The following is a 22132-nucleotide window of genomic DNA, read 5'->3' as shown; positions in this document are numbered from 1 at the left end:
CAGTCGGGCATGCCAAGGCCTCCCTTTAAGCCATGGTCTGAGAAGCAGGAAGGGGCTCCCTGATGCCCAAAGGGGCCTGATGTTTGCCAGGGTTCTCCTAGAACGGGAATAGGACCTGACATTCCCGAGGGCTTGAGTGTATGTGAAACGGAGGATATCTGTGCTATGGACTGAATGTCTCTGTCCCCCCCTCCCCCAATTCACATGTTGGAACTTAATCCCTAATGTGATCTTTGGGGGTAGGGCCTTTGGGAGGTGTAGAGCCCTCATGAATGGGATTAATGCCCTCATAAGAAAAGACCCACAAGCTTGCTTCCTCTCTCTCTGCGCTCTACCATGTGAAGATACAATGCAAACCGGAGAACAGGCCCTCACTAGACACCAGATCTGTTGGCACCTTGATCTTGGACTTCCTAGCCTTCAGAACTAGGAAATAAATGTGTGTTGTTTAACTCCCCCAATCTATGCTACTCTTGTTATAGCAGCCCAAACTGACTCAGACAGTCTGTACCCTATTTTCCCAAACAAGCCCGACACCAGTCAAGGACCCCTTATGTTTTCCAAATGAACAAGTTTCCATAATACAAATCACACCCCAGTAATTCGGGGAGCACAAAACGCCATTTGAGTTTAGTGATTTTTTTCTTTTTCTTGGGAGGCAGAGAGACAGACTCCCACATGCACCCGACCAGGATCCACCCGGCAAGCCCACTAGGGGGCTATGCTCTACCCATCTGGGACGGTTGATCAGCAACTGAGCCATCTTTTTTTTTTTTTTTTTTTTTTTTTTGTGACAGAGGCAGAGAGAGGGACAAATAGGGACAGACAGACAGGAAGGGAGAGAAATGAGAAGCATCAATTCTTCATTGCAGCACCTTAGTTATTCATTGATTGCTTTCTCATATGTGCCTTGACTTGGGGGCTACAGCAGACTGAGTGACCCCTGCTCAAGCCATCGACCCTGGGCTCAAGCTGGTGAGCCTTGCTCAAGACAGATGAGCCTGCACTCAAGCTGGTGACATTGGAGCCTCGAACCTGGGTCATCCGTGTCCCAGTCTGACGCTCAATCCACTGTGCCACTGCCTGGTCAGACCTGAGCCATTTTTTTATCACCTCAGGCAGAGGCCACAAAGCCATACTCAGCGTGGGAAACCAACTAGCTCAAACCAGTTGAGCCATGGCTGTGGGAGAGGATGAGAGAGGGGGAGGGAGGAAGAGCAGATGGCCGCTTCTCCTGTGTGCCCTGACTGGGAAATGAACCCAGGACATCCACATGCTGGGCTGGTGCTCTACCACTGAGTTAGCCGGCCAAGGTGTTTTTTTTTTTAATGTAAGTTCACTTTTGTCATAATAATCTCTCTAGCAGGCAGTAATGAAACTAACCCATGCCCCAATAAACTTAGCCAATGATTAATATAATCAGTGTCAGATAAAGTCATCATGAACTGCAGGCAGTGATGATTTAAAAATAAAACAAAAAGTTGCAGTGCCACCTTACTCCTCTGTGGTCAAAGAGAAGATAGATATTTATTGACAAAACTGACATAAAGGAATTATTAATTACTGTTTGGCAGCTGGAGTGAGGGAGGCTTGCCCGCACTTGCCCATGGCCTCACAATGGGAGCCAAACAGATGGATATTTTATTTTTAGCAAGAGAGAGAGAGAGACAGAGACAGAGATACAGACAGACAGACAGGAGGAGAGAGAGATGAGGCGTATCAACTCGTAGTTGTTCATTAATTGCTTTCTCATATGTACCCTGACTGGGGGTCTCCAGACTAGCCACTGACCTCTTGCTCAAGTCAGTGACCTTGGGCTCAAGCCAGCAAACTTGGGCTTCAAGCCAGTGACCATCGGGTCATGTCTATGATCCCACACTCAAGTCGGCAACCCCACGCTCAAGCTGGTGAGCCCACGCTCAAGCCAGATGAGCCCACTCTCAAGCTGGCAACCTCAGAATTTCGAACCTAGGTCATCAGCGTCCCAGGTCAACTCTCTATCCACTAAGCCACCGCCTGGTCAGGTGGTGACATTTTTTTTATTATACCCACATTCATTCCTGGCCATTGAGCAATTCATCTATGGCATGTCCAGACACAAAAGCACTGAGCTCACAAATTCCATAAGCCTTAAGAGTTATCGGTAGTTGGTGGAAACCTTAGAGACCATCCAAAAATCTAGATGTATCCTCTAAATCTCTCTCTCCTTCATTCTCCATTTCCAATCCCCCAGCCAGTCCTGCTTGTCTACCTACAAAAGTATTGTCCGAGCCTGTGCATTTTCACCAAGGCCACAGCTACCACTCAGTTTTTGGCCACCGACATCTTGTATCTCTACTTGATTTCCTTGTTTCGGTTTTATCAGCCCTCCTCTAGACCACGCACCTACCTTCTCCACATGTAATCCAACTGATACTACATCCCCTGCTTACTTAACACTCCAGAAGTCTCTCTTGCACCCAGAATAGAATCCCAATTCCTTACAAAGTCCAACCAACTAGCTGGCTAAAAACAACAGCAGTTGATTCTTTAACAGTTCTAGAACCCAGAAGTCTAAGATCAAGGTGTCAGGAGGGATGTACTCCTCCGAAGAGAATCCTTTCTTGCCTCTCCCCTAGCTTCTGGAATTGGCCATGAATCCAAGGCATTCCATTGCTGGAAGCTGCATCCCCCGATCTCTGCCTCTGTCATTACATGACATGCTCCCTATGTCTCTGTCTTTGCCGCACTGTCTTCCTCTTATAAGGATGCTAGTCAACTTTAATTAGGACCCACCCTAATGACCCGATCTTAACTTGATTTCATCTGCTAAGACCCTATTTCCAAATAAGGTAACATTCACGGGTACCAGGGGTTAGGACTTCAACATATCTTGGCGGAGGGACATAATTCAACCTATATCATCAGTCCTACCCTGCCTCCTACCCCGCATCTCACACACCCTGCCCCTCACACCCCGGGTTCCTATCATACCAGCCTTCTCCCCATCTGAGCATGTACCATGCCCAACCCATCTTGCACTGGGTGAATTTCTGCCTGGATGGCACTCTTTTTTTTCTCTTCGTATGACTGGCTCCTACTTATCATTCCGCTTAAATGTCATTTCTCCCAGAAAACTCTTCTCTGACCCCCTCCACAACTTTAAAGTGCTTCAGAGAATCACATCACCCCATCTCAGTTCTCTGCATAGCACTTGTCACTCAGAAATTGCCCGATGCATTTACTTGTTGGCTTAGTGTCTCTCTGCCTCCTACTGGGAGATCATAAGCTCCATAGATGGGGACCTTGCCTGTCCTGTGGCCCAGTGCCTAGAACAGTGCCTGGCATTGGGCTGTCTATAAATACATGTTGAACAAAGGACTGAATACGTTCTTTATTTTACAAAGACAGGAAACCAGGGAGCAGCAAAGTGATCACATGGGTATTTCTACTAAACTACACAGCCGGCTATAGACTGTGGGTGTCCTTCTAAAATGCGTGACCAGCAAACTTCTTCTGTCAAGAGATGAAGAATAAATAGTTTAGGCTTTGCAGGCCATACGATCCGTGTCACAGCCACTCAGCTTTGCTGTTATGGCACCAAAGGCAATCAGAGAAACTATGTCAATGGCCAAGTATGGCTCTATTCCAATAAAACCCGTTGAAGGACATGGAATTGTGAATTTCACAGAATGTTCACGTGTCACAAATATTCTTCTGCTTTTCGGTTTTTCCAATAGTTTAAAAAAATGTTAAAAATAATAATAAAATATGGGTAGTTTGCAGGCCATACCGAAGTAAGCAGCAGACTGGATATGGCCTACAAGCTGGGGTTTGCTGACAACATGCTCTAAATATGTGCATGTATGTGGACATTAGTCTGTTTCTGGAAAGCACAGGAGTAATAGCAGTTCATGCCAAGCCATGTACTAAGCACGATAACAGAGGAGCACATACCTGGTAAGGTAGGCAATGCATTATCCCCAGTTAACACATAAGTAAAACTGAAACTCAGAGATATTAAGCTACTTACTCAAAATGATACAGAACTAAATGACAGCCTTAGGATTGGAAGTCAGGCAGTCTGAGTCGATTATGTTATACTCTTTGTTGCATAATGAAATTATATCAACAGCAAAATGATATTAACAGTAAGCTAAAAGTAACAGCTCATGATTACACCAGGAGATATTTATAGCACTTTATATAGGTCAACTGGTATCTATCTATTCATCACAGCAATTCTATGAGGCAAGAATTCTTCTTATCCCCATTTTATAGATGAGGAAATACAGGTGTGAGAAGTCCCTCAGCCTGCAGGTGGCAGAGCCCAGAATGAAACCCAGGTCATTGACTCCAAAGTGCTCCTCCTGTCTAACGCTCCGAGCACCTCACCAACCAGTCCCAGGGCCCCCCTGCACTTACTGGCCACCTGCAGCCACACTTGGAACCACCGAGTCTCGTTCAGCATCTCCCAGCAGGTGTAGTTCCCCTCATCCTGCAGGTTCAGCGCCTGGATATGCAGGGAGCTGGCATTCAGCAGCGAGAAGCGTGGCTTGGCTAGTGGGAGGCTGGAATTGGAGGACAGGAGGAAGACAGGCTCCGAGTCACTCCGGTACCAGGTCACTAGGCCCCTTGTTCCCGAGATGTTGCCACAGCGCAGAGTAATGTTCTCATGAACTTCTCCAATGACGACAGCCTCCAGTCCTGCACAAGAGAAGGTCAGGCTATTACTACTTTTCTTGATCTCCAAACAATTTCCATTTTTACACAGTCCTCTACATTACGAGTTTCAAAATAAATCAGTTGTATGTTTTTAGGATGCAATCACACACAAAGCCTCGTCCTGTCGGGGCTACTGGAGAGGCCTTGACATGAGTCACAAACAAAACCACAATAAATTACCTATCACATCATAGCCACTAAAATGGCTAAAACCAAAGATAATAACAAGTGTTGGCAAAGATATGGAGAAACTGGAACTCTTATACAGTGTTGGTAGGGTTTTTAAATAGTGCAGCTACTCTGGAAAAGTCTGGCATTTTCTCACAAGATTAAAACTACTGCATGACTCAGGGATTCCACTCCTAGGTGTATACCCCAGAGATAGAAAAACATAGGTCTACACAACAACTTGTACATGCATGCTCACAGCAGCATTATTCAGAAGAGCCAAAAGGTAGAAACAACCCAAATGCTCATCAACTAAATGAATGAATAAAGAATATGTGTATATCCATACAATGGGAATATTATTTAGCCACAAAAAAGGAATGAAGTACATGCTACAACATGGATGAATCTTGAAAATATTCTCTTTTTTTGTGACAGAGACAGAGAGAGACAGACAGAGGGACAGACAGGGACAGACAGACAGAAGGGAAAGAGATCAGAAGCATCAATTCTTTGTTGCAGCTCCCTAGTTGTTCACTGATTGCTTTTCTTTTCTTTTTCTTTTTTTTTTTTTTTTTGTATTTTTTCTGAAGCTGGAAACGGGGAGAAACCCGCATGCGCCCGACCGGGATCCACCCGGCACGCCCACCAGGGGCGATGCTCTGCCCACCAGGGGGCGACGCTCTGCCCCTCCGGGGCGTCGCTCTGCCGCGACCAGAGCCACTCTAGCGCCTGGGGCAGAGGCCAAGGAGCCATCCCCAGCACCCGGGCCATCTTTGCTCCAATGGAGCCTTGGCTGTGGGAGGGGAAGAGAGAGACAGAGAGGAAGGAGGGGGGGGTGGAGAAGCAAATTGGCGCTTCTCCTATGTGCCCTGGCCAGGAATCGAACCCAGGTCCCCCACACGCCAGGCCGACGCTCTACCGCTGAGCCAACCGGCCAGGGCCTGTTGCTTTTCTCATATGGGGAGTGACTGCTAATGAGGATAGGGCTTCTTTTTGCGGGTAATGAAAATGTTCTGGAATTAATCTGTGCTGATGGTTGCACGATCTTGTGAGTATACTAAAAACTACAAATGATACACTTTAAAAGGGTGAGTTTTATGGTATTTCAATAGAAATCTTACTTTTAAAAAAAATCTGCCACCTGTCTCTGGGAATCCTTCCTATTTGTAAAACAGAGTAAGTTATCTGTGTTGGGCCTTTTGTCTGGTTAGAAGGGGCTCCATTTGAAAGATATGAAGCCAGCCTGGACATGCAGGACATTCCAATTTTCTCCCTATTTTGGCCACACCATGCCCTAAAGCCAGGACAAGATGGAAAAAAAAATCTAAGCCACTTGCTGGAAGGCAGAAAAACGTCATTTAGAGATTCCAAAATGGCAAGAAATGTTTCTGAACAATCACTTCAAAAAGCAGGCAAGAATTATTTTTAAATAATTAAGCTTGGGAACCCAAGTTCTCAGTGACTGTCCCCACTGAGGAGAGACAATGAGCTGTAGAACTACAGATGCAACGTGTGTTCATGAGACCTGAAGATCTGCCCCTTCCCTGGCTTCTTGGCAGAGGAATAAAGGCACTTGAAAAAGCCCTGTTGAAACTTTAGTCTCGGAACTTGAGCTAACATTGTCTTCTCCTCCAAAGAATAAGATGATGTAATCACAGAAGAAACCACTTGAAGGCATTCCACTCTTCCTCCTGGCTTCGCTCACTTTTAAACTAATGAAACTAAAATTGGCCTTGGAGATCTTTTAGATGAGGCAGGATTTAGTCCTGGCTCAGTGCAGAGGAATACAGTCATCGATTAGGGATGTCTGTGTACAGACACAGGAAAGATAGTCCCTGAGGGCCCATTAGTTCCCTGCCTGCTTGTCCTGTAACCCCTCATTTTATATTGAGAAAACTGAGATTCAGAGAGTTTAAATAATTTACTTAAGGTCCCCTGTAGTCACTGGGACAGTTGAGATGGCTATTCAGGTTTTCACTACTCTAAGTCTCAGGGATTTACTCTGGTCTCTCAACCAGACAGGGTGAGACCATACGCATAGCAACAGTTTGTGTTGCTAGAAGTCATCCACATGATGTCTAGAGGGTCCCCTGATGCCTCCCAAAGGAAAAAAGGAGAAAGCAATATAAATGATCATTTTCCAATGCTGCCCTCATAGTATCACGCCCAGACTTGGAATTGTATCCCAACATTTTTTTTCCCTAGCAACTTCCCTCCAAGAACTACCAGGAGTTTACAATCTGAGGCAACAACAGAAGCATGAACATTGTCTCAAGTTAAGTGACAGGAAAAAAGACGATTTTTTTCGCCAAAGACAACTCCCAATTTGCAAAACAAACAACAAAAAATATAACATGCTAGGGAAGCCATCAGCCCTGTACACAAAGGTGAATTTGTCCCGGGCATCAAAATAACTGGACACAGCAGTGGAGGGGGCATTCCTGTGAGCTGAGCCGCAGCCAACCTGAAAGCCCGTTCATTCCAGTATAATGATCTCAAACCAGGGTCTGATGTTCCCAGGTCCTTGGTGTTCACAGTGCAGTAAACACTCCAAATAGCAGGGGAGAAGGGAACTTTCAGAGACCAACCATCCTCTTCTCCGCCGCCTAATACTAAGTCAAAAGAGGGCTCAGGTTATGTATAACAACCGGGAGTGGTGTAACAAATTTGGGGTCACATGCTCTACATAAAAGAGGTGACCACAGCTCAGTTTCAGGTGGGCAAGCGAGCCCTCTCCTGCCAGATCTTCAGATATTTTTTTTCTGGATAAAAACTTAGATTATGGAAAATTGCACTGTTTTTAAATGATGGCTCAGCGCTGGCCAGATAGCTCGGTTGGTCAGAGCACTGCTCCGAAGCATAGAGGTTGCCGGTTTGATCCCCGGTCAGGGACCTACAGGAATAGACCATGTTCCCGTCTCTCTCTCTCTGTCCCCCTTCCTCTCTAAAATCAATAATAAATTTATTTTTTTTTAATGCTGAAAACAAAATAAAATGAAAACCTGAGCAAGTCTTACAGTTAGGAACTTTTGGCATTTGCTGCTAGGAAGCTCAGGGAGCAAGCAGTTCCTGCAGGAATTTACAAGCCATCAGCTGGGTGTGCTGAATGGGGCAACACAGAAAATAGCACTCCACAAGAATCCTGGCAAACTACATTGCCACCTGGGGCCTTCTCCTTTCCCTCCCCCCAAGACATCTCCGGTGAATTAAGTTTTTTTTTTCAATCTTTTTATATTCTGCATATTTTTTGTAAGAAACCCTCTGCTCTTTATTATTATAAGGCAGAGCACAGATGAAGCATTTAAGACCTTTGCCAATCGTGTCAAGTGTAAGAGGTCATGTCACATGTAAGGGAAGATTCTGGAAGTCTGAAGTTATTTCAAAATAACAACAAAAAAATTCAGTGAAGACTGTATGGCTTTGAATACACTAGTCCACATAAGTCTGTTTGCAGGGAAATCCACAGGTTACAGGTGTTAAGTCAAGTTCAACCTTGGGCAGAGAGAAGGAGGAGAGGAGAAAATAAGGCCAGGACTTTGAGCACCTGCTTAGCAGGTAAAACCAGAACGTGAATTTACATCTGACGCTTAAAACAACACTTTCCCCCTTACACGTGCCTCTTAATTTTTCCGAGCTTCAAAATTCCCATCTTCGATTTCCCCAATTTTCCCATCACCGCTCCGCAGGCCCTTGCAGCCTCGCCCGCTGCCTACTCCAGGAGAAGGAAGATATCTTGCCCTCCATCGAGCGCCCGGGAAAATTCCTTCCTGCAAAGAGAGCCGATCGGCGAGCAGGAAACTCAAGACCCACCCCGGGCGGCTTCACGGCTGCAGCCACAACCAAATCCGGCGGAGTAGGAGGGAATTCAGTCCCTGGCTTTCCCTCCTCTCCACTGTCGCCTGGCAAAACTCAACTTTTCCCTCCAGCTCGCGACCCTTACCTGCGGCGACCCAGCGGGCCAGCAGCGCCCCGAGGCAGAGGAGGACACGGGGCTCGGGAGCCCGCGCGGCCATCTCGCCCCAGTTGCGGACAGGGGCCCCTCAGGAAATGCAGGGTCTGGCTGGGCTAGGTGTGCGCTCCCCAGGGCTCCGGCCACTTGGGTACCAAGGGCTCCTCCCAGGTCCTCAGAACGACAGAATAGGTCCACAGCCCCCTGGAAGGATGCTTGGGGTGAGTCCGATATCGGGGCTGAAAGCTGCGCCGGGCTCCCGGTGTGATTCTCTCTCTGGAGCGATTGGCCCGGGGTGGGAGGGCGCACCCCGCCCTTTGTGCCCGCCACCCACTCCGGCTCGCGGAAAACAACAGGAGCGGGGCTCCCTCCCGCCTCCCATCCAGGCGGGAGCCTAACTTCCTCTACCTTGGCCGGGGAGGAGGGCTTTATGCAAAGGGTGCGCGCCCGGGCTCGCCGAGCCGACTCTGGCCCGGCCGGGGGAGGAGCGCAAAGGCTGGGCCCTCCCGAGCCCACTCCGCCCCAGGCTGCAGCCCGGAGTCGCGGGGACAGCTGGGCCGGGCAGAGCTTTGCAGCTGCCGCAGGACGACACCCCTACCCCCGACCTCGCGGGCGCTCCGGCTGCAGCACCCTGAGGAGCGCCGCTAGTAGGAGGGGCCGGCTGCCAAGCTGCAGAATTGAGGGTCCCCGCGGCGTCCCAGCTTAGCTGCTCTAGGGATTCCCATTTGTTTTCCTGTGCTCCGGGCGGGCGGGCGCTAGGGCCGCCATCGCTGCCTTTTTCTACCCTTTGCAGAACGAAGGCAAGTCTAGAGCAGGAGAAAGATGATCCCTTAGACCTCCCAGCCAAAACAGCCACGAGACTCCTGTCCTATTAACTGGCCGAGACCACACTGACAGAGCGAAGTCCAGGAGCCAGCGGAACTTGGTTCTCAGGAGCTTTTTTGTTTGTTTGTTTTTCCTTTTTAGGTCCTCCACCCGCCGTCCAGTCTGTTTCCCAGAAAACTGCATTCCCGGGCTAAAATTCCTCTCTTCTCCACCACTCTCGCATCCCGTCCTTCTGTCTTTGGGGACCTTCTGGGGGTGATATCCTCAGGAAGAGCTGATACTTGAAACAGCCCTACCAGAAACTTACTCTTAAAAATATATATATATTTTTTTGCAATTAATACAATAAAACGATAATTGTATTCTCTAGGAGGTGGAGATGGCGTGATGGCGTGTTTGTGTTCCTTCAATTTTTCTATTTTCGAACATTTCCCCATCACCTCATTATGAAATGTAGGGGGATAATAAACAAAAACTATCAAGAAAAGCATTCTTTCTGTCGCTCAGAGGCCCCTTACTGAAATACTTCTTCCATGATGAAATCCTCTTGAAACCAATAAAAAGAAGTGTTTCGCCTGATGAACTGAGCCATGAAATTGCACAGTTCTTTTTTTTTTCTCTCTCTCTTTTGCTCAATGATTTTAACTCTTCAGCAGCTCCTGAGAGTTTTCCTCCTATTACCTCTCCCCCTTTAGTTTTGGTTTTAATCTTTGACCTTGTGATGGAAAGTCAAGTCCATCTCAGATGGACCTCTTCCGGTATCTGGTATTCCCAATGCCTGGCACCTTGTTATCACCCGATATATACTTGTTAAATAAACAAATGAAAGTTCATTGGTTTTGATACTGGGGCTCCTTGGGCTTGTCAGATAAACACTTCACATCCGCGCTGGAGTTAACGAGGTATAAGTAAAATCAGTAAGTGGCAAGTTGTCAGCTGAGGGTCTGGAATTTTCTGTGACTCTGGTAGGGCCTTGCATGGGGAACTACACAGAACAGGCCCTGCTGATACATTTGCTGAGTCAGAAGCATGGTTCCTACGGCCAGTTCTCTATCCCCAGACCTATCAGCCTCCTTCACCGTGTGCAATTCTGATAACAACTCACGTTTGCATGGCTGTGGCCTTTTTCCAAAGCCATTTGAGAAACTTACTCTTGCCCTGGTGGGATAGCTCAGTTGGTTAGGGCACAGTCCCAAAGTGCAGAGGTTGCTGGTTCGATCCTGGTCAGGACACATATAAGAACAGACGATGTTCCTGTTTCTCTCTCTTCTTCTTCTCTAAAATCAATAAAATAAACCTAAAAAGGAAACTTAATCTTATTGGGCCCTCCTTACAACCCTTGGACTTAAGGACTCATTCAATCTTATTTTGTAAGTGAGAAACCTACAGTTCTAGAGAAGGTTTCTATACAGTTCTATATTCCAGATCACAAAGTCAGTTGGTGGTAAAGCCAGGGCTGGATCCCATTTCTGTCTGACTCCAAGTCCTACCAAACAAAGTTCCAATCTTGTCACTTATACAAAGGCTGCCATGATCCAGATGCTTTGGGTATCACCAGAACAGCAGGCATGGGCAATCCTCTGACCAGGGCTTGAAGGAAGCCTCAAGACTACTTGGTCTGGGACAGAACTGGTCCGGGAAACACCCCCCACCCCGGGATAGGAGCGCCCTGTTAGGAAACAAACACTCTGTTTTAACACTTGGTCTTCTTTCCAGCTACTCTGGACAGTATGTCTTCTGGAAATAAAATATCCTTTCTTCCTCAGCTGCTCTGTTGTCTGAAACAATGACCAGTGAGTTGGGGATTCACCATGGGGTCTGGCAAGGTAAGGGCCTCTCAAGCCCGTTTCATTATCTGCACTAATAGGTAATATTTACCTCTTGGGGTAGTTGTGAAGGGGAAGTGAGTTGACACGTACAAAGGGACTCAGCAAAGGTCTTTAAGGTATCGTTTTGGGGGGTCTGTCGTTTGAGATGCACAAGCATAACATGGGGCTTTGGCCCTGGTTGGTTTGCTCAGTGGATAGAGCATCAGCCTGGCATGTGGACATCCCGGGTTCAATCCCCAGTCAGGACACGCATGAAAAATGAGCATTTCTCTCCCCCTTGTCTCTCTGTTCTCTCGCAGCTAGTGGCTCATGGTTGGAGCATCAGTCGGCCCTGGGCACTGAGGATATCTCAGTTAGTCCAAGCGTCGGCCACAGGCACTAGGGGTAGTAGCTTGGTTGAGTTGAGCTTCAGCCCCAGACGAGGGCTGCTGGGTGGATCCCAGTTGGGGCGCATGCAGGAATCTTTCTATCTCCCCTCCTCTCACTTAAAAAAAGGTCCAAAAACGTAGGGCTCAAACACCTCTTTGCTCAGTCAGCTACACATGGCTATTTTTGTTTGGTTTGGTTTTTACCTCCCATGAATTGAAAAACTTACTCTCAGCTAAGTACTTCTCATATATTAATTAGTTCATTGAATCCTCAGGACAACCCTGAGGGGTAGGCATTTCCATTCCCAATTTACAGCTGGCTCAGAGAGGCCAAGCTGCATATCAAGTAAATGGGAGATCTTGGATTTGAACCCAGGTCTGAGGCAGTTCTGTCTTGATCAGTCTTGGAGGGAGGAACAGAATGGAGCTCCTGCCTAACTCCACACGGTACGCTTCCTGCATCCTGGGTCTTTGAAGCCTTCAAGCCACCTATTATTTCTGCCCACTACTCCTTTTGTATGCCCCTCCCCAGAAGCAATGCTGTATGGTTTCTTAGCAACGACCTGCTTCTCCTAGGGATGTTCTCCTAGGGGCTCAGACAGTGCTGCCAGCCGGCACTCATGAGATAGCAGCCCAGCCTCTCAGGTCCAGCTTTGGACCCCTCACTTCAAGAAGTACTAAGAAGTAATGACAAAATCCTACCTGTGCCCCCTTGGATGGGCCTGGGACCCACAGGCTGGCACTTCAAGGAACAGGTACAGGACCTGGCTGATCCCCTGAGAAGAAAGCCCTCTAAACCTCCCAAAGCACCACCTTCTCCCGCCTCCCCTGTGCCTCCTGCCCAGAAGAAAACAGTTGGGGTACAGATGCTATGGCAAGAAAGCTCCTGAAATCAGGTGAAGTTCCAAGAAAGGGCTGACAGGATGAGCTAGAAAATGGACAGTTATCAAATATCTACTGTTTTCAACTCCTTTCTGGACTCAGGCCCAGGAGGGTGAAGTTTGGTGTCTCTGAGTGGCAAAGAACCACAGGACTTGGAAGGCAGATCCACCTCCAGAAGGCAAAATGCCACTTGCAGAGGCATCAGGAAAATGACTATCCAGTTCCCTAAGAAATGGGCAGCCAAGGGTGGAAGAGAGAAGGATGGCTCACCCACCCTAACAGATGAAAGCAGCCCAGAGGTGTGCTGCCAACCACGGACCCTGGCTGCTGGGGTAGGCGTGGGTGATCTGTAGCGCTCGCCGTTTTCCGTGGTGTAAATACTTCTGCTATGGCCAAGTTCAAGCTGTCACGTGAGGTTACTGAACTATAGGCACAGTCAGCTCTCCCCAGCCTGGACCACCAGAATAGCCCCACTTTCCCCAGTGAGATACTATGTCTAAAGTGGGAAACTTTTGACAGGGTCACCCAGGAGACGACCTGCTGAGAGCCAAACAGATAACTCAGGTGGAAAGCACTCTTTTATCATTCTTTTGTTCTTTGATCTCACACTCACCTATTAAATGCATTTGTTGGCCAAGATAAATGTTCTTCTCCTAACTCCAGTTGGGATACACAAATTGATAACAGTAAGAGTATTTGCTTTATGGGGACAGAGGAATTTAGTAAACTCAGGGTATCCTGAGAAAGCTCAGATAAAGCATTTTTCTGAAGGTAACTTACCTATTTTTTAAAATTTTATTTATTTATTTATTCATTTTTTTAGAGAGGGGAGAGAGAGGGAGAGAGAGAGGAGAGAGAGAGGGAGAGAGAGGAGAGAGAGACAGAGAGAGAGAAGGGGGGAGGAGCTGGAAGCATCAACTCCCATATGTGCCTTGACCAGGCAAGCCCAGGGTTTTGAACCGGCGACCTCAGCATTTCCAGGTCGACGCTTTATCCACTGCGCCACCACAGGTCAGGCAACTTACCTATTTTTTTAGATACCATTTGTTTTTTCCTGATTATAAACACACCATGCTCATTCTAGAATAATAAGAAAAACAGAAAATAAAAATGTAACCATAACCTATCTAGAAACAATCACAGTCACTTTTTCTGCTGAGTTCCGATGTGTGATATGTTTTCAAAGTTGTATGCAAAGCTTGGATTCCTCCTTTTGTTCCTTAACTTTATATTAGAAGTATATATTGTGATTTTTTTTGGATAAATAGTCTTTTTAACTGGAAAAGTAATAAAATACTAATGGTAAAATATATATATATATATATATATATATATATATGTACAAGTGAAGTTTGCAGGCATTATGTTAAGTGAAATGATCCAGTCACCAAAGGACAAACACTGTGTGTCTTCAAGGTACCTCGTGCAATCAGATTCCTAAAGACAGAGAGCAGAAGGGTGGTCGCCAGGGACTGGGAGGGTGGAGGGGAAGAAATGGGAGTTGCTGTTTAATGGGTATGTTGTTTCAGTTTTGCAAGATGAGAAGTGTTTTGGAGATGGATGGTGGTGATGGCTGCACAACCACGAGAATGGTCTTAATGCCACTGCACTGGATGCTTAAGAAGGTTCATTAAGATGATAACTTTTTTTATGTGTATTTTACCACAATTAATTTTTTTTTTTAATCACACACGCAAGAGAGAAAAAGAGAGGGAGGGAGACAGACAGACAGACAGGAAGGGAGAGAGATGAGAAGCACCAACTCATAGTTGTGGCACTTTAGTTGTTCATTGATTGCTTCTCATATGTGCCTTGACTGGGGTGTTCCACCCCGCGCTCAAGCTAGCGAGCCTGTTCTCAAGCCGGATGAGCCAGCACTTAAACCAGTGACCTCAAGGTTTTGAACCTGAGACCTCAGTGTTCCAGATTGATGCTCTATCCACTACGCCACCACCAATCAGGCTACAATTAAAATTTTTTTAAATGCAGAAGAAAATGAGAAAGTAGGAAAACAATGAGGGGGGGAAAATGACACATAAGGGACAGAGAACAGAGATACTTTGTTAATGAATTAAAAAAGTATATCAAACAGCGCTGGCCGGATAGCTCAGTTGGTTAGAGCATTGTCCTGAAGCATAGAGGTAGCCGGTTTGATCCCCAGTCAAAATACATACAGAAACAGATCGATATCCCTCCCTCTCTTTCTCCCCCCCTTCCTCTCTCACTAAAATCAATAGATAAAAATTTAACAAAAAAGTAAATCAAACAAAAAGAGTCCAAGCAATTTTACAGTGAAATTTTATCTTGAAAGTAAGCCTTCTGCCCACCTCTCCCCAAACTCTCAGTCCTCTTCCCAGGGACAGCTGGTCTCACCAACTTCTGTAGGCTAGAGTTTTTGCTGGTTACCTAATACACACCTGTGGGAATATTACACAGCTGTTAACACTTGTGTTTTTAAAGTTTATGTAGTGACAGAGGTCCGTCTATTATGACTATCCAGATATGTGAAGTTCAACGGCAGTTTTTCCCAACAGCTTTATTGAGGTATATTTCACATACCATATACAATTCAGTGGGTTTTAGTACTGTATAGTCAGAGTTATCCAACCATCACCACAATCAATTTAAATTTTTGTCATCCTCTCAAAAAAAAAAAAAGAGAAACATATCTATTTTTTATCTAGTCTCCCATCCCCTACCCCTGGCAACCACAAATCTACTTTCTTTCCCATGGATCTGCGTATTCTGGATATTTTATATAAGTGGAATCAAACACTCTATGTTGTGACTGGCTGACTGCTTTCACTTAACATAATGTTTTCAAGGGTCACCCATGTTGTAGCTTCTATCAGAACTTACTCCTTTTTATGGCCAAATTACATTCGACTGTACAGAGACACCACATTTCTGTTTATCCACTCATCAGCTCATGGACATTCAATAAATATTGAAGCCTCTGTGTAACCCAGAGGACTTGGGCCACCTCTTTCCTGGTTTCCTTACCCATCATGCCACGTATGTCTTCTGGAAATAAAATATCCTTTCTTCCTCAGCTGCTCTGTTGTAAGCAGGGGGGTATTTTACCGAAGGCTGCCTCTCTACAGTTTGGGCTTTCTGTATGCCAGGCATCTGGCTAGACTTTCGTCAAGTAGTATTCGATCCCATTATTTTTCCTTTTTCAATGAAGATTTCAATGAAACTCCTTTGGGAGCATAGCCAGGACTCCCCGACTTCTTCAGGTCCCAGCCTCTGAGCCTCAGTTCTTTCTCCCACCCCTGCAAAAGTCCCATCCCATTTCTCAAAGACAAGTGTATTAAAATTAATTCAACTCCAGGGTTTTTGCATTTCCTGTCCACAAACACTTATTCTTCTCTGCTGCCTATTGATTTTTTAGTGAGAGGCAGGGGAGAGAAAGAGAAACAGAAAGAGAGAGAGAGAGAGAGAGAGAGAGAGAGAAGCATCAACTCATTGTTCCACATAGTTGTGCACCCATTGATTGCTTCTCACATGTGCCCTAACTGGGGCTCAATCTGGCGACCTCAGGGCCAAGTTGGCACCCTCAGGATGGAGTTGGCGACTGGGGATCCAACCAGTAACCTCACCGCCACTGGCCAGTGCCAAGAGGACTTGTTCTTACTTAACCAGTACAGACATAGTAACTACTTGCACACTGGCTTTCCCAGCAGATGGCGGACTTCCTGTGAGATTCTGAGAAAGCTCCCTCACAGTAGATACTATCTGCTCTTGCTAGATTTACTCCCCATGGAATGTCTTCTTCCATTCTTTGAGTAAACCTCTGCAGGAGGTACTATTCTTATCCACATTTCACAGATGAGGAAGCGAAGGCTCAGAGAGATGAAGTGAGTTTCCAAATAAAGTCACAGCCTCAAGTTCATGTTTATAAAATGAATCATTTCTGGTCTGGGCCTCACATGTACTTAAGGGTAATAAAAACTTAGATTGGGGGTAGAATTAAGAACCTGTAATGAAAACTACATACTCTTTTCCCAAGAAAAGACACAAATTTATGACATTTAAAAAACAGTTTCATGGAGTTGGCGGTGGAAATCCTGCAGGTCTAAACTGTAGTTATAAACCAGGTTGACCGGGTCCAGGAGGAAGTAAATTAAAAAAAAATTTTTTTACTTGTAAACTTGAACCACCAGGTGGCGCTATCAACCCTGTATGGACCCTCAGTTCAGAGTCAAGGTCTTCTAAGAGATAAGAGTTAGCCTAAGCTTCATGGGACTCAAAAAATTTCAGAAATTATTGGTTCAAACAATAATTCTCACTGTCCAGAGGAGGAAAAGAGGGCCAGAATTGCTCAGCAGCTTGCTCAAGGTCATGGCTCTTGGACAAAGCCAGGATTCACCCCCACGTCCAAGTTCTGATATTTCTGAAACAGTGGACACATTGCAATATTTTCTTATGATGAGTCAAGGAATGAGCTTTCTGTGCATGTGAACATCGTGAAACTGGCTACAGTGCTGTGTTATCTGTGGGAACCGGAGGGCCTATCCGCCCCCCACACAAACTGGGCTCCGGCTGCTGTTTCTTTTCTAATTACTCCTGTGGGTGGGTGGGTGGGAGAGGCACTGAGCACAGTGTCTCCCAACCATCAGGTTTGCTGCGTGCCCTTGCGACAATTATTTTTCCCTCTGTGAGCTTCAGTTTCTGGGGGTTCCCGAGTGGCTTTTCATGAGGCACATGCCAATAAAGTGCCCAGCAGGCACTGGGTGCCCAATAATTGGTAACTATGAATATGATCGTACTTGCTTGTTCCTGTCAGTTTGGTAGTTTAATTTGATGTTTTAGAGGTGCTCTCCCGTAGAACCCAGATGACGACATTGATTAGAATTCAGTGTAAAATAAGAAAACATAGGCACTGAATAAGGAAAGTGCCTGTTTCTTTCTTTTTTCTTTTTTTGTATTTTTCTGAAGTTGGAAACGGGGAGGCAGTCAGACAGACTCCCGCATGCGCCTGACCAGGACCCACCCAGCACGCCCACCAGGGGCGACGCTCTGCCCACCAGGGGGCGATGCTCTGCCCATCTGGGGCGTTGCTTTGTTGCAACCAGAGCCACTCTAGCGCCTGAGGCAGAGGCCACAGAGCCATCCTCAGCGCCCGGGCCACCTTTGCTCCAATGGAGCCTTGGCTGTGGGAGGGGAAGAGAGAGACAGAGAGGAAGGAGAGGGAGAGGGGTGGAGAAGCAGATGGGCGCTTCTCCTGTGTGCCTGGCTGGGAATCGAACCCAGGACTCCTGCACGCCAGGCCGACGCTCTACCACTGAGCCAACCGGCCAGGGCCGAAAGTGCCTGTTTCTTCATGGACGTTGTGACATTGGTTTTGTAGCATGCTTCTTCTCAGCTGGGTTCTGGAGGGCAGGGCATCAGCTGGGTGCCTTCACAGAATATAGGGTGTTTGTGGTTGAAGAAGGGAGACAGAAGATGAGACTCCTGGAAAAGTAAGTTGCTCTTCAGTTCAATAGCCCTAGACCTCCTCTTTCTTCTCAGCATGTATAAAATGGCAATGAAATTACAGTTTTACAAACAAGAGACCTCCAGAAGGCAAACCCAAAGGAATGTGAACTTTGCAGCAGATTTGGTCATTGCCAACGTTCTACGTACCCTTCAGTCACTCACGCACTCCAGCCCTGGCGTCCATCTCCTCTCCCTTGCACCCTCTGACTTTACTGGAGTCCTGCCCTTCATTCTGTGCTGGGCTCTGTGCTGGGTGCTGGGGTCATGGGCTCTGCCCTTGTGGAGTTCACACTCACCCCCCTTGTTCCAGTTGTATCTGACAATGGCTGTTTCAACCAAGCCATCTTCTCTCTACACCTCACTAACCTCTGCCCATGTTCTTGCTCTTTTTCACCAACCCTTCACTTCCTCCTTTGCCTGGCTGATTCCAGCAATTCCTCAAGCTCAAATGTTCACCTCTTCCAGGAAGTCTTCCAAGGTATACACAAGGAGCGGGGAACTGTCAGATGTCTGAGTAATGGAATAAAGCAACATGCCAAAAATGAAATAATTAAAGCTTTAATTCCTCACTGCAGTGATTTTCAACCAGTGCGCAGCAAGAATTTTTACAACATGCAATACTTGACTATTTAGTCAGGGGCACTGACCACTTTTCCCTTAGATTGTCAAATAAAAAAATAACAACAGCCCACACAACAATAGCCACCTTGTGTAAATGCCCTGTCTTTAACCAAAAATATACAGGTCATGTCATAGAGTTGGATCATATCACATAATAAGGTTGCATCTGATTGGTTAATTCTTGGTACCAGAAACCCTTATATACAAGTATAGGCACCTGATACATTTTACTGTGGTACACTATGTCCTTGGGTTGTAGTAAGGTATTTGAAGAACTTCCTTGCTCTTTCAATAGGAGATAGAATTTGTATATTGCTTTCTTTCTCCCCCTGTTTGAATCCTAGGAATAGCATGCCCCTAGACCCGTGATGGTGAACCTTTTTATAAAAACTGCCCACTTTTTTTCAATAAATAAATTTTTATTAATTTTAATGGGGTGACATAAATAAATCAGGGTACATATATTCAAAGAAAACATGTCCAGGTTATCTTGTCATTCAATTATGTTGCATACCCATCACCCAAAGTCAGATTGTCCTCCGTCACCTTCTATCTAGTTTTCTTTGTGCCCCTCCTCCTACCCCTCCCCCTCTCCCTCCTTCCCTCCCCCTGCTCCCCGTAACCTTCACACTCTTGACCATGTCTCTTAGTCTCGTTTTTATGTCCCACCAATGTATGGAATCCTGCAGTTCTTGTTTTTTTCTGATTTACTTATTTCACTCCGTTTAATGTTATCAAGATCCCACCATTTTGTTATAAATGATCCGATATCATCATTTCCTATGGCTGAATAGTATACCATGGTGTATATGTGCCACATCTTCTTTATCCAGTCTTCTATTTTTTTTTTTTTTTGCAGTGATTAAAGCCTTTAAGCAAACTCTTGGCCAATACAGCAAGAATCCATAAAAGAGTAGTGTCCTTAACATGTTCACCAAGTCCAAGTTGGCACCGTCACCATGCCAAATCCCTGAAAGATGCAACCCAGCCCCAGTTCAGTCTGTTAGGAGCTGTCACAGGAGCAGGAGTCCAGGAAAAGTCCACATCCAGGAAAAGTCCGCATGGCACTGGAATTGTTGTCACAATTCTATACTTTGCAGCTCATGTCCAAGTCCCAGTAACTGCTGCTTCTAGCTGGTAATGATTCAGGTAGACTGGAAAAGCCATCTGCAGCATGTGTGGAGATGGAGCTTCTAAAACCACCCACTTTTGCAGTGCTGGTCATCCTGGTCCCTTCTGCCCACTAGTGGATGTTCCAGCTTTCATGGCGGGCGGGTGGTAGCGGAGCAACCAAACAGAGCCATAATTGGCCCACCATGAAAGCTGGAATGCCCACTAGTGGGTGGGAGGGACCAGGTTGACCAGCACTGCAAAAGTGGGCAGTTTTTATAAAAAGGTTCGCCATCATGGCCCTAGGCAATGGAGGGAGGGAAAAGACATTGGGAGAATCTGTGAAATGTATGTCTTGTGAATCCCCACCTGTATGTAGTTGTAAGCTTGTGTCATGACGTTATGCCTCTCCCCACCTGTATGTGGTCAAAGAGTACATACGCAGCCTCTGAGAGGTAATCGGGGCTGCATGATTTGGGTAGGAGGATTGCCCCATGTATGCCACTAGCTTTTCATAATAAAACTCCTCAAAATTCATATTGGACTTGGTGTTTCTACATGAACCGCAGAAATGAGGTACAGTACTTTATAACATTTGGGGGCTCATCTGGGATGCAGTATTTTGTGTTACCATGAGTAGAGACACTCAAATCGGCTGGCCTCTCCGGGGGGGCTGCCTGACCCCACTGGCTTACTAGGAGGGGCACCCCTGAAACATTTCAGGGCTCCGGTTCTCCAGTGGGTTCAGACAGTCTCTCGGCAGACACCATTTCCGGTCCCTAAATTCAACAATTCGGCAAAGAAATCAAGGAGTGTGAAATTTTGGACCTTGGAGATTGTAGACAGGGTTGACTTTTTTACTTTATTGATTTGGGACTCCGAGGGTTTTTGTTTGGAACTAGTCAGCTTGGACCAGTGTGTAGAGGACTGGACGCAGTCACACTCTCACATTGGGCCCCTCGAAGACCGAGACGTCGGTGGGGGGGTTTGGGGGCTCGCCTTGGACTTCCCTGGGGGATGTCTGGTTGTGCTCTGGAAAAAAAAAGGAGGGGAGACTTCGCCTTGCCCAGGATTTCCAGAGGCATCTAGATACGCTCTCAGAGGAAGGCATAGTGGAGACTTCGTTCGTTCATGGTCTAGGGAGGCATCAGAGGAAACTGAGTTAACCAGGTTAATTGATCTTGCCACAGACTCCCAGACACATCTTCTTTGTGTTCATCGGGTGTTTGTGGAGATCTCAGTCTTTGTTAATTAGTGCGTGAGTGGAAAGCGGCCTGCAAACACCTGAGAGGGCCCTGAGTGATTGGTTTGGTGTGTGAATGGGATTCTCTGGTGTCTAAGTCTAAGCTCCGGAACGTGGCTAGCAGAACCGGAGAAACCCTGAAAGTGGAACCCTTTCCCTTGTCTATTGAATTGTGTATTGTTTTTTTTTTGTGATTTGTGTATGTGAAGTCTTTGTTTAATGTGTAACTGTGTAAGGCCTGAATTTTTATGTATGCAAAATTGGAAATTCCCAAATTAAAATTAAATTGGAAATTTCTGGGCAAAAGTAAAAGGAAATTTATAAGCTTCATTTTAGGTTAGTGATTATCTGTCAGAGCTCGTAAAATATAAACTCTCTTCTCTTGGACCCAAGCCTCTAGCTTCAGGGCACTCTGTCTGGCTCCCCTGCCCGGATGCTCTTCTGTTGGCTTCTTCCTCTCTTGTCTCATATCTGGGAACTAGTTAACTGTCTGTCTTTCTTGCTTTTATTGGTGTGCTAATTTCTGCATGTTTTGGACAGTTTCAATTTTGTATATTGGTGGCTTGAACTATTAAACATGGGAGGAGGGCCCAGGACACAAAAGACTCCCTTAGGCTGTCTCCTAAAGCACTTTCAAGAAGCTTATGGAGCCTGACCTGTGGTGGCGCAGTGGATAAAGCGTCGACCTAGAAATGCTGAGGTCGCCGGTTCGAAACCCTGGGCTTGCCTGGTCAAGGCACATATGGGAGTTGATGCTTCCAGCTCCTCCCCCACTTCTCTCTCTCTGTCTCTCCTCTCTCTCTCCCTCTCTATCTCTCTCTCTCCCTCTCTCTCTCCTCTCTAAAAATGAATAAATAAAATAAAAATAAAATAAAAATTAAAAAAAAAAAAAAAAAAAAAGAAGCTTATGGAGACTACCATGGGTACAGAATTAAATGGTCAAAAAGAA

At 46.2% G+C, this 22132-nt stretch overlaps 1 protein-coding gene across 1 annotated transcript in view; it reads right to left on the bottom strand.

Moving 5' to 3' along the window:
• Positions 1–9637, bottom strand: part of VSIG10 (V-set and immunoglobulin domain containing 10) — a 35586-nt gene extending 25949 nt beyond the window's left edge. The window contains exons 1-2 of the mRNA XM_066370807.1: positions 8816–9637; positions 4405–4686 (exon numbers count right to left, since the gene is read on the bottom strand). Coding sequence (XP_066226904.1) covers positions 4405–4686; positions 8816–8888 — 355 coding nt within the window. The 5' untranslated portion in view covers positions 8889–9637. The remainder of the gene's footprint in view (positions 1–4404; positions 4687–8815) is intronic.
• Positions 9638–22132: the final 12495 nt, after the last annotated feature.

This window comes from Saccopteryx leptura, chromosome 2, assembly GCF_036850995.1.
Source record: "Saccopteryx leptura isolate mSacLep1 chromosome 2, mSacLep1_pri_phased_curated, whole genome shotgun sequence".
In the NCBI taxonomy this organism is placed as follows: domain Eukaryota; kingdom Metazoa; phylum Chordata; class Mammalia; order Chiroptera; family Emballonuridae; genus Saccopteryx; species Saccopteryx leptura.
The sequence above is the reverse complement of the archived record's forward strand: the minus strand, read 5'-3'. Positions and strand labels throughout refer to the sequence as shown.